Below are 13,127 nucleotides of genomic sequence, written 5' to 3' on the forward strand. Positions count from 1 at the left end.
AGTACACGCGCTAATATACATTCCGGTCCCCTGTCACGCTGACTCTGAGATTTTCATAGACCGGAAGTCTAGTTGCACAGCCTTCTTTGATGATGATGATACGACTCTTTGTCATGTGACCAACCCTGCTGTACTCCATGTACAAGTAGGTGCAGTAGTACAGCGAGTACATGGAGTACAGGGGGCTCAGTCACGTGATGAAGAGTTGTATAGTCATCAAAGAAGACTGTGCAACTAGGCTTCCGATCCCCTGGAAAATCTCAGAGTCAGCGTGACGGGGGACCGGAATGTATATTAGCGAGTGTTCTCACATACTGCAGTGACTACACTGTTAATCATTTTTGGTCCATGCATAACAACATGTTTTTCATTATTGATGTTTGTAATGCTATAGGAGTTGAGAATTTGTCAAACATTAAAGGCCTTAAAAAAAACAAAAAAAAAAATAAAAATATTTGTATTGGTTAATTGTAGATTATTTGAAATAAATAATTAATTTATTTAACATAAATGTATAATATATTGTCATTTAATGTTTTTTAATTAATGTTAAATAATATTTTTATACATAAATCTTAAATAAAGCATGCTGCAACTTTTGTTTATTTTGCAAAAACTTCGTTTCCTTCTCAAAATATTTAAAATGGACAATAAATACATGAAGGTTATTCACATGATTGATCATCTCCCGTATCCCAGAAAGTCCATAGAACACCCAGATGAATATTTATTCCATGTATGTTATGGTACTGTGCGGAGCTCCATGAGGAGGAAATATTTGCGTTTTCAATGCAACATTTTGGGGGTCTGCCCAATTTTTCATATATTCTTATAGGGGTTGGAGCACTATTTTTCTGATACAATGCTCCAAATCCACTGTATGGAGTTAAAAGGGTATTCCCAACTCTGATAATTATGGCATATTCACAGGATATGCCATAAATGTCTGATAGATGCGGGTCCCAGCTCTGGGACCCGCACCTATATTAAGAACGAGGTTCGAGAACGGGGGTCACCAGCGGTTTCTGTAACTCCCAGAGAACATATTAAGAGAGCCAGACGTGGCCCCCTCTTCACTTAGTCCCTGTCCTGGTATTGACAGCCATCACCAGGCTAAATGGGGTAAGGGTGAACCTCATTCTCGATATAGATACAGAGATTGGACCTGCATCTATCAGACATTTAAGGCATATCTTGTGGATATGCCATAAACGTTTGATTTTGGAATAAACCTTTAAATTAGAAAATTCCAGAGCTTACTGCATATAGATTTAATTTTGAGTTCATTGTATAAACCGTGTACAATGCTCCGCATAGCTGCAGGCATTTTGAATTTTATGATGATACCTCGAATATAAAAGCTTGAGGCTGATAACACAGGATCATGTAAATGACAAAACATGCCGTTTTCTTATGTCCACATGATGTCACGTAATGACACAGAACACAAAATATACAAAACAGAAGATGTAAAATAAAAAAAGGGGACATTTCCTTTAAATGCTATGTACACCTTTAAACCATTTTGTTTTAATAGTTCAATGTTTTAAGGAATTTTAAGCAACTTTTAAATTGACTTTAATTTTTTTTTATGATACAGCTTCTATGTATCCTGTATACATAGATCTGCATTAGGCTGGATTCACACGAGCATGTTCGGTCCGTAATGGACGGAACGTATTTCGGCTGCAAGTCCCGGACCGAACACACTGCAGGGAGCCGGGCTCCAAGCATCATAGTTATGTACGACGCTAGGAGTCCCTGCCTCTCCGTAGAACTACTGTCCCGTACTGAAAACATGATTAAAGTACGGGTCAGTTGTCTCGCAGCGAGGCAGGGTCTCCTAGCATCGTACATAACTATGATGCTAGGAGCCCGGCTCCCTGCAGTGTGTTCGGTCCGGGACTTGTGACCAAAATACGTTCCGTCCATTACGGACCGAACATGCTCGTGTGAATCCAGCCTAATAATTCTGTCAAGAGCCGCGGCCATCAGGTCAGATGAGTTGATGGCTTGGCTGAAAGCTGGTCCTGCGTGTCTCTGATATACAGGACATAGCGAATAACGATCATATCTAAATTCATAAGCCAGCTTTCAGCCAAGGTGTTAGTTCAGCTGACCTGACGGAATTGGCTTTGACAGAACAATACAACTTCTATGAATACAGTATACATAAAAACAGTATCTTAAGAAGTAAAAAAGAAAAAAAAAAAAAATTGTAATTAATGTCAATTTAAAATTAGCTTCAAATGACTTAAAACATGGATTAAATAAATAAATAATAATAATTTTTGGTTCAAAGGTGCACATAGCCTTTAAGGATGGGCCGGTTATAAAACACACAGTACATTACACATTTGACAAAATAACTACTCTAAAGAAACATAATTAATATATTATATATAGTCGTTTTATTGTATTTACATGTAAAACATACAAAAACATTTTTTACACTTATTTTTACTCAGTAACTTAAAATTTATAAAATCAAATGACAAAAAAATAATAACTTTATCTTGCATGAAGTCCAAAGGTCATTGATTTCCAGGACTTGTCGACATTCCTTTTGTACTGCTCCAGTTCCTAAAAAATATTATAAATAGATTATATACTAAATTATACATATAATAGAGATATAAACACTGTGTTAACAATACAATAGCAAACTCAGTTGACATCACAAATTACCATATTTGAGCCAACAGAATATTGTTTGAAGTAACATCAGGCCGCTACCATAAATATCTCTAAATTCTAAGAAAAGTCCTTGACAGTCCATGTTTAGAAGAAATCCCCAAAAAAAAACCAAAAAGGTATTTCCCTCAAAACAGACACATTTTCTAAGCAATCACCAACTGCACAAGAAAGTGGGAGGGATGAGTTGCATTTTGCAGCAGTATCATTTTTAAAGTACATGTAAGTTCGTGATTAAAGGGATTTTCAGAGTTATTGAAAAAAATTGGCCAACGCAGGAGGAATGCATTTAAAAAAAAAAAATTAAAAAAAAGGGAGCCATTAGTCACCTCACAGATCCCCGACCTTCCAGTGCCGCTGCTCCGGTCCTTCCACCTCTGTTTATTAGAGAATGAAGATAAAAAAAGGGGGATTTTAAGTGGGCGCTGCTACTCAATAAGGATGCAGAGATAAATAAATAGTGGTGTTTATTTAACAAGTGGCTACGCGTTTCAATGCCGCACCGGCATCTTCCTCAGGCCATACAGTATGGCCTGAGGAAGATGCCGGTGCGGCATTGAAACGCGTAGCCACTTGTTAAATAAACACCACTATTTATTTATCTCTGCATCCTTATTGAGTAGCAGCGCCCACTTTAAATCCCCCTTTTTTTATCTTCATTCTCTAACATTGCACGGTAACCCAGAGGTGTAACCGTTTGGGATTTTTTGGCAGCAGCACTCATCACGATCTACATCTGTTCAAAGCGATTGACCTATCCAGCTGTGGTAAGCATCCATTCGTCACACTCTGACTACTAATTTTGGGCTTACTCACACTATGTGGCGCCGTGTTTGTTTCTTCATTTCATTCACCTCTGTTTATTGACATGGATGCAGCGAAGATGTGCCCATATACCCATGTGATCGCTGCAGCCAATCACTGGCCTCAGCGATCCTATGCCGTATACCCACTGAGACCAGTGATTGGCAGCAGCGTTCATGTGGATATACAAGCACGTCACTGCTGCAGCCAGCATTGTCACAGCCTAAAAATTGACTGTGCCCAGGACCTATTTACCTGCAGAGATTAGATAGACTGAAGGGATAGTGTCCCTTTAATAACTATAAATTGCAAAATGCTGTAACTAAATCGTTCTCCACTCTAGCCAACAGAAGTGGGTCCCATGTTTAGGACCCTCATCTATTAACATCTATTAATTCCCTGATGGGCTATATGAAAAAAAATATATATATTTTTTTAAAGTGGACAAACCCTTTAAGCCTTGCCTCTTTGACCAAGCCCCGCCCCTCCACCAGGCAGAAATGGAAGCGATTAGAAGGAAGTTAAGCCCTGTGTTCTCTGCAAGATTTCTACAGGACGGTTGCAGGAACATGAAGAAAATCCTGCAGACTAACAAAAAAATGTATTTCGATCATTCATTTCTAGGTATAGTTCCCCTTTAAGATCGTGTAAAAATATATCTTAGGTAAGATTTTCTACTGAGGCACATACAATCTTCCCAGATCACCCATGTTTTAGTGGACATCTAGGTAAAGTACTGCAGTAGTAAACCACTAAAGATAAATTCATATCTTATATTGATAAGATAATCTTACAATAATTATGTCCACAATGACACATCAGCATGAGACATTAGAATAGGTAACGAGGAGTGCTACAAATAATCAGCGCCCCCTAATTACATTTACAGAGCAACTTTCCCCAATTGGTGTGATCTGCCTCTCACTGTTTAAGGGTTGTTGGTCAAAGTACTGTGTATTCAACCTGGTGTGTGCAAAGCCCGAAGAAGCCAGGCTTGAGAGAGAAGGGAAACACCGAGCAAGAAAAAGAGGGGAATGCTACAGCTATTAATACATGACCTAGGATAGTCCTCCTCACTTGCTTCTTCAAAGGCCAGTGTAGTGAAAAAATATATATATAGTTCTTAAGAAATCCCAGAGAACAGAAAGATTTCAGAGCTTGGAGAATTGTGGCACCTACCAACAGCTCGAACATATATGCCTGATCAGCTTGGGCCCTGTTCACACCAAGTTTTTTTGGCCTACATTTGACGTATACACTGGGAAAAGCGTATACGTTAAAAACCTCACCTATAGGCCTTAATTGTATTAAAAAGCTCATGACGTATGCCATACAGTACCATATGGCACCTATAGGCTACCATGTTAGAATAATGTATATGTTTAACATATATGTTTATTTTACTGGACTCTATGGAATGGAATAGCGTAACATAGTCCATACCTTCTTTTTTTATGTTCAAGCGACATAAACCGGACAGACGTAGGCTATAAAAGGACACTCTTTTGGCCTATATATGTTAATAGAGCCCTATGGACATGTTTAACGTGTATGTCGGGAACAAAACGTAAATAAAAGGACGTGATGTGAACAGGGCCTTATTGAAGAATAATTATATTGGAAACCCTTTACACAGATCTTACAGGCAATATCTTAGGACTAAGTTATTTTGGTGAGACGTTAACCATCCCAATTAACATGTTGAGCTTTGCCGAATGTGGAAATAAATGGTGGTAGGATTGTGTTACAGCAAGCTGCCTCCCAGTAGGAAAATAAAAAGCAGCTAACTCTTCACCCCATCCTTATTGTTTCATATGCACTAGCACTGGAGGGGGGACCTCTCAAATACATAGATATTATTCGGGGTAGGATTGGGGTCTATCTAATTTTCCACAGTTTGGATTGTGATAGAGTAAAAATCAAGTCAGAGGCGGATATGGTGAGGAGCATTGCTAGGACCATGGTATAGAAGTGGTGTGAGGGGGCTTTACATGTGGGTCTGATGGTGGATTCTCTCTTGCTTTTCTTATTGACCGGATTAAAGCTTTTAATAAAATCCACTACACGGGACAGGTAACTCTGGACCATTGACCTGAATATACAGAGTGTTATCATGTGCTGAGTTGATAAACACTTTACAAATGATAAGTTATTGCTTCTATTACGCTGGATTTATGGTAAAGTGTCCAACTGTTTGATAAGGTGGATGAACGATTTGAGTCGCAGGGTTATTCTCGGTCAGATGCTAACAGTCACCGGAAAAAAAAATATTTTACTTTCTGCAAACATTTGTATACATTTTATAAAACCGTAAATATAGACCCGATGTAAATGTGTAGTTTATACATGGTATGTTTGCAAAGTATTTTCTACCGGGTTCTAGGGAGGGTCCAGTACAAGGTTAAAAAAAAGAAAAAAGACATTACTAATGTCACTATTCGATCATTATAAAGTTATCTGTTAAAGGGGTGGTCCCGGAATGGACAATTATCACCTATTCACAGGATAAGTGATAACTGTCTTAATGCTGGAAGCCCCACCGCTGGGTCACCCACCGACCACAAGAACAGGGGTCCCGAACTCCCCCAGTTCCAACTTATTGCTCAACTGCAGTGAATGGGACATGGAATAGAGTGGCTGCTGATCATGTGCGCTGCAGCTCCATTTAAAGTCTATGTGACTGACGGAAACAGCTGAGTACAGTGCTCGACTGTTTCCAGCAGTCTCGTAGATATTGAATGCGTCGGCCTTAAACAATAAATCTGACTAGTTGCAATATTCATTCCCTGTGAATGCATAACTAGGCAGATCTGCTGTTTAGATCCCTAGAAAATCTGGGTCATAGCCCTTGTGCAAGCTGTAATTGCAGTCATACTGGTTTTCACCAAGCTATCCCAGAAATGATTAATTAAGAAATGACTGGGAAGAATTTTTGTCAAGTTGAACAGGTTTTCGAAACAAAGCAGTGAACATGGGTAATAGATTCAATTCAACAGCAAATCAAGTGGAGTGAAACAAAAAGGTCCTTAGCTTAAAGTATATCATGTTTACTACTTTATAGTTCAAACAAATGAAGTTCAAGAAACAAGATGAGAGAGAAAGAAAATTAGGGGAATGACACGAAAGGTGTAAAATTTACATTTTGCACAGTGGACCAGGAACATGTGTGTATAATAGGAATTATAAAACTTTATGCCACCCATCCAGTATCTGTGCCACGTATCAAGTGCAGTGATATAACGAGGGTAGCAACTTAAGTTGGCCATACACATTATATGTATTTCGGCTGAACCCACCGATTTCGGTGGGACCGGCTGCCCAACAAATGTGTATGGCAGCGTCCCGACTCTCCCACGATGGCAGATGTAGGGGGAGAGAGGGGTCGGGTATGTTAGGTACCAACAAGTCCGATCCTTTTATTTGCAAGGAGATAAGCCGCTGCCAGAGGAGCATTGAGTTGAGCGTGCATGTGTCGGGTCGGGAGGAATAGCTGTAAGACGAACAATCATTCAGCCGACAGCCATCTGAATGTATGACCAGCCTTAGAGACAAGCAGAGTGAGACCATATTAGGTTGCAATTGTGGTCACGGGCTGTGTAACTGACTCCCCACAAATACAGCTGACCGCTGAGGGGCCCATTGTGATCAGTGTGGCAAGGGACCCTTCTAAAAAGTAGGGATTATCCATGACAAACAACCCATTTACGTAGCATGAAGTTGTGATGAAGGAGGATAAGTGTAGGTTTTTGGTCCAATGGCCAGCATGAGTGGGTTAGTAGGAGATGAGAATATAAATGTAGGAAGATGCAGCATGGTGGAGAGCTTTGTAGGCTTGTGGGAGGGTTTTGAGTTAACTCTAATAGACAGGCCGAGTACGGAGATAAGGACAGATGCATGAGATTCTTTAGGTCAAGGACTTGAATGGGAGGAAGAGTTATACTGTCCTATTCCTTCCATGATCCAGAAATTGTCTTTGCCTTATTAACATACCTTTTTATGGTGTTACACAATACGATTACTGATAAGCTGGAACTAACTCAGAAAACCTCCACACAACGGTTTAGATAACAGCAAGTGAACTGCAACTACCTCCACGGGAGACTTCAATGAGTGTAAAACACACATACCTGATCCTTCAGAGCCCGCATGGCATCTACGTCCCTTTCTGCGTATTGTGAGTCTTTCGCAGGGTCCTTTAAATCTTTGGAATCGTTTTTATTCTATTAAAAAAATAAGAAAATCATATATTACAGCTTGAAATAATTTCAAGATAAATCATACATGAAAATAAATCCTTAAAGTGGCTGTCCAGGATTAAAATATATTTTTTTAGCAGCGGCCATGGGCTTTACTCCATACATATTACAACTCATTGCTGTAAATTACCAAATTACTAATTATAAACTGCATCACAATGAATTACTAAACCTAACTGATGATTTGCTGAAATATCACATAGAGCCATAGTTCAGACTCTGATACAAGTAAGCCTTGAAATAGACATGATGACCTTGTGCTGTACAATAAATGTAATCACTTTAATTATACTGTAAAGCCACAATCAGATTGGTCATTTGGCCAGACAAGATAATGCTCTGCTGCTATAGTGTAAGGCTTTTTATGATCTGCTGCCATGGACGTTTCACGTGGATAAAAAAAATTCCAAAGATCTGATTTCGGGAACCAGGAACATAACCGAAGTTATAATAGGATAATCCAAAACTGAAATGGATTTAAAATAAAACATACAGAAACGCACAGGACCAGTCAATAAATGCTAATGACCTTTCCCTGTTTAATTGGTCTCAGTGTTAACAGAAGTCATTCCTGCCATCTATGTAAATTATGCTTGCAGGACTCCCTGACAGAGTTCTGGCTCTACATGACATGGGCAGATTTTCAGCCAATTATACAAGTAGATTTGCTTACCTGCCTCTATGGGGGAATGCCTTTAGTGCCCCTTCCCGTTGGTCTGGTCTCAGAGAGCAGTGCACTGGGACTGTACATGAGGATTAATACTATTCTTGGCCATTATATGACTTGTATGCTGCATTTTTTTTTTTTAAGCAGTTTTCCCCTCCAAAGGCTCTCTTTAATTCTCAGTTTTCCCTGAGCTAGTGGGTGGAGCCTAACATATCCCATACATCGAATTAACAGCATGGAGAAGATTACACAGCAGTAATGACCAGATGTGATGAGATAGAACACTTACTAGAAGCTGCAGCAGTGTCTGTGTCTGCCTCGCACTCACTCTGCTCCTGCTTCCTCCCCTCTTTATATACTTCTATGGGAAGCTGTAACCTGATTTCTCAGTGAGCTGATTTAGCAGTAAATTCAGAATTAGTGAACTGGTAAGTGTAGAAAAACCTGTGTGTCAGCTGACACCCGCTGCTGATGGCACCGTCTCAGCTTCTGAGCCATCCCCGTGCCCATCCTGCAGCGCCATAAATGTATGGCACAGTGCAGGAAGGGGTAAAAGGAACACTCTGGACCTGAGAGGCGTTCTCTCTTTGTGGTACTTTGAATCCCTGTGTCATGCACCATCCCCTCAGGCCTTGCACTAGGCATAACACAGTGTATCAGTTTTATCTGGAGTGTTTCTTTAACTAGCAGTACAAATATATGTAATTCATAATTCCCACTTTCCCCTTGACTATAGTTCATAGCTCCCCTGCAATAAACTGTGCTCCAACTGTATTACCTCTGGAGGGAAAACCCTCTCATAGGTCTTCTTCCATAGCTCCATGGGTGTTCGGGCATTAACTTGTCTCAGGTCACTGTCAGAAGCAGGAGGGGTTCCTAAAGACACTGACATTTTAGTTGAAGAAGTTTTAACAAAAAAAATAAAATAAAGTAGAGACGAAAAAAAAATCTTACCAATTTGATTTAAGGAATCTGATCCAGCTGGAATGACAAGTGGCTTATTTTGATCCACAGACACAAGCTTGCTGTAAGTTAAAAGTGATGAAAGTCGTCACAATGTAATGCAATTTATCAATGTTTTTTTAGGTCTGGTTGCAAAACATTATGTTTTTTTTTGTTTTTTTAAGGCCTTATCCACACGAGCGTGTCGGATTTGCGTCTGCAAAAAACGGACCGTTTTAAATCCATATAAATGTCCGTGCCGCGTCCGTGTGGTTTCCATGTGTCATCCATTACTCTCCTCTGCAAGCACTTCCTGGTTTCACTTTTCTTTTCCTGCATTTTTTTTTCCCCCCTAACACTTTTATTGGTTTTACATGAATAGGATAGGTAAAACAAGTAAATTTGCTGGGTAAGCAAGTAAATCAGTTCTTAACAACATCATCCACATAGGCAGTAGAACAATGTAAAAGTACAGAATGGGTATATTCAGGCCCGCTAGTCGAACTTGTGTGTAATATACAGGTTAGGTCCAGAATTATTTGGACAGTGACACAAGTTTTGGCATTTTAGCTGTTTAACAAAATATATTGAATATACAGTTATATAATAATTATGGGCTTAAAGTGCACACTCTCATCTTTAATTTGAGGATATTCAAATCCTAATTTGAGGAAGGGTTTAGAAATTACAGCTCTTTAATATGTAACTGCCTCATTAAGCAGGTAAAAGGTCTGGAGTTGATTCCAGGTGTGGCATTCGCATTTGGAAGCTGTTGAAGTGAACCCACAACATGAGGTCAAAGGGGCTCTCAATGCAAGTGAAACAGACCATCGTTAGGCTGAAAAAAATGAAGAAATCCATCAGAGAGAGAGCACAAATGTTAGGAGTGGCCAAATCAACAGTTTGGTACATTCTTTAAAGAAAAAAGAAAAAAAAAAAAAGAGGGTGATCTCGTTAACTCCAAAAGGCCTGGACGTCCACAGAAGACAACAGTGGTGGATGATCACAGAATCCTTTCCATGGTGGAGAAAAACCCCTTCACAACATCTACCCAAGTGAAGAACACTCTCCTGGAAGTAGGTGTTTCAGAATCTGTCTTCCATAAAGAGAAGACTTCATGAAAGCAAATACAGAGGGTTCACCACAATGTGCAAACCATTAATCAGCCTCAAAAATAGAAAGACCAGATTAGACTTTGCCAAACAACATCTAAAGAAGCCGCCCAGATCTGGAACAGCATGAAACTAAGATCAACCTGTACCAGAATGATGGGGGAATAAATTATGGAGAAGGCTTGGAACGGCTCATGATCCAAAGCACACCACATCCTCTGTAAAACATGGTGGAGGCAGTGTGATGGCATGGTGGGGGCAGTGTGATGGCATGGTGGGGGCAGTGTGATGGCATGGTGGAGGCAGTGTGATGGCATGGTGGGGGCAGTGTGATGGCATGGTGGGGGCAGTGTGATGGCATGGTGGGGGCAGTGTGATGGCATGGTGGGGGCAGTGTGATGGCATGGTGGGGGCAGTGTGATGGCATGGTGGAGGCAGTGTGATGGCATGGTGGAGGCAGTGTGATGGCATGGTGGAGGCAGTGTGATGGCATGGTGGGGACAGTGTGATGGCATGGAGGGGGCAGTGTGATGGCATGGAGGGGGCAGTGTGATGGCATGGAGGGGGCAGTGTGATGGCATGGGCATGCATGGCTGCCAAAGGCACTGGGACACTAGTGTTTATTGATGGTGTGACTAAAGACAGAAGCAGCCGGATTAATTCTGAAGTGTTCAGGGATTTACTTTCTGCTCAGATTCAACTAAATGCAGCAAGGATGATTGGACTTCACTTCACAGGACAGATGGACAATGACCCAAAAGATACTGTGAAAGCAACCCAGGAGTTTTTTTTTTTAAGGCAAAGAAGTGGAATACTCTGCAATGGCCAAGTCAATCACCAGATCTCAACCCGATCGAGCTGCATTTCACTTGCTTAAGACACAACTTAAGGCAGAAAGACCCACAAACAAGCAACAAGTGAAGACGCTGCAGTAAAGGCCGGGCAAAGCATCACAAAGGAGGAAACCCAGCGTTTGGTGATGTCCATGGGTTTCAGACTTCAGGCAGTCATTGCCTGTAAAAGGATTCTTTAAAAAGTATTAAAAAAAACAACAATTTTATTTATGGTAATGTTAATTTGTTCAATTACTTTTGAGCCCCTGAAATGAGGAGGTTGTGTAGAAAAATGGTTGCAATTTAGTTTCACAGGATATTTTTGTTCAACCCCTTGAATTAAACCTGAAAGTCTACACTTCAATTGCATCTCCGTTGTTTCATTTCAAATCCAATGTGGTCGCATGCAGAACCCAAATCATGAAGATTGCGTCACTGTCCAAATAATTTTGGACCTAACTGTACATTGTAAAACATAATTTACAACCACGGGATTCGGTTGTAATATGACTGAGGTAAGAGGAATAGGGTGGTATTGAGTAGAGGGTATAAGTGGGGATATTTCTTACCCAAGACTTAAAGGAACAGTGTCACCACAAAAAAAAAATTCATGTCAGTTTTATGTTAGTGTTTTATTAAAAACGTTTTTATTTGTGTGTTTGTGTGTTACTTTTTTCTATTTTTTCACTTTTTCTTCCCTATGGGGGCTGCCATTTTTTTTTCCATTTCTGTATGTGTCGATTAACGACACAGACATGGAATACGGCAGCCACAGTCCCATAGGGACTGCGAACGGGGCCCGTCCCATCCACTTCTGTGTACGCCGTCTGTGTGGGAACGGCGCATGCGCCGCTCCCACACAGTCCAATTTGAAATGCGCGCCGTCCGGCGCCATTTTCCTGTGGACCGGAAGTCGCGGCCGGACAGTAAGATTACTACTTCCGGTCGCGGCTTCCGGACTTGTGCACTTGGACCAGCGGCAGCAGACGGAGCGGACGGGCCGGAGGGAGCCGCGGCGGCAGGAGCAGGTAAGAGATTTCTATGTATGTTCGTGTTTGTGTGTGTTTACTACTGTATGTAAACCTACTACACTGTGTGTTAGCTCAAAAAATGGCGACACACAGTGTAGGAGGTTAGACCGTTCAATCCCCTCGTTTATCCCGGCACTAGCCAGGATAAAGGAGGGGGGGATTCTGAGAGCTCTCTATAGCGAGTGCTTTTTTCCCAATTTTGCAGCAAAAAGCAATGTGGTTGCTTTACCACATGCAATGCTGCAATTTTGGGAATAGCTCCATCTAGTGACCAGCACTGGAAAATATTATAAATTAGAATCTAATTTATAATATTTCCTGACTCGTGAAAAAAATTTGAACAATGTTTAATCACCTACACACTAAATGTTTAATTAAAAAAAAACAAACATGTTTTGCTGGCAACACATTCCCTTTAAGGAGAGATGAGAGAAGAAAGGAGAGAGAGAAGAGAAAAAAAAAAAAGAAGAAGAAGAGGAAAAAAGATGAGCGGGGGGGGGGGGGAATCCAACCCGGAGGGCCATTCACCAGCAACAAACATGGAAAACCCCCAGATCAGAGGTGGATCATGGACGAGAAGGTCATCGATAGGTGGGCATAGGAAATCCAAGGAAGCCATATTTTCTCAAAACCGGTGGCCATATCATTCAGAACACTAGAAAGATATTCATTGATCATGCAATTATCCAATCTTGATTTGACAGAGGAGAACAGTAGGGAAGGGGATATTCCACGCCTGTACTATGGTCTGTTTGCTGCCAGAAGGATGAAAGTGAAGAGTTTTAATT

The 13,127-nt window shown here is 40.7% G+C and overlaps 1 protein-coding gene across 4 annotated transcripts in view; it reads right to left on the reverse strand.

Moving 5' to 3' along the window:
• Positions 1-13,127, reverse strand: part of DYNC2LI1 (dynein cytoplasmic 2 light intermediate chain 1) — a 38,458-nt gene that overhangs the window by 1,551 nt on the left and 23,780 nt on the right. Inside the window, exons 10-14 of one of the 4 annotated variants that reach the window (XR_012883264.1) lie at positions 9,376-9,446; positions 9,200-9,297; positions 7,626-7,718; positions 3,949-4,086; positions 2,505-2,583 (exon numbers count right to left, since the gene is read on the reverse strand). The exons of 1 other annotated variant lie outside the window; for it this stretch is intronic. Coding sequence is in view for 2 of the 3 variants with exons in the window: in XM_075863231.1 (XP_075719346.1) it covers positions 2,512-2,583; positions 7,626-7,718; positions 9,200-9,297; positions 9,376-9,446 (334 nt within the window). In the remaining variant the exon portion in view is untranslated. Of the gene's footprint in view, positions 1-2,388; positions 2,584-3,948; positions 4,087-7,625; positions 7,719-9,199; positions 9,298-9,375; positions 9,447-13,127 lie in introns of those variants that run through there. 2 more of the 4 variants (XM_075863231.1, XM_075863230.1) reach the window with 2 other exon arrangements.

Source organism: Rhinoderma darwinii, chromosome 4, assembly GCF_050947455.1.
Source record: "Rhinoderma darwinii isolate aRhiDar2 chromosome 4, aRhiDar2.hap1, whole genome shotgun sequence".
Lineage (NCBI taxonomy): Eukaryota > Metazoa > Chordata > Amphibia > Anura > Rhinodermatidae > Rhinoderma > Rhinoderma darwinii.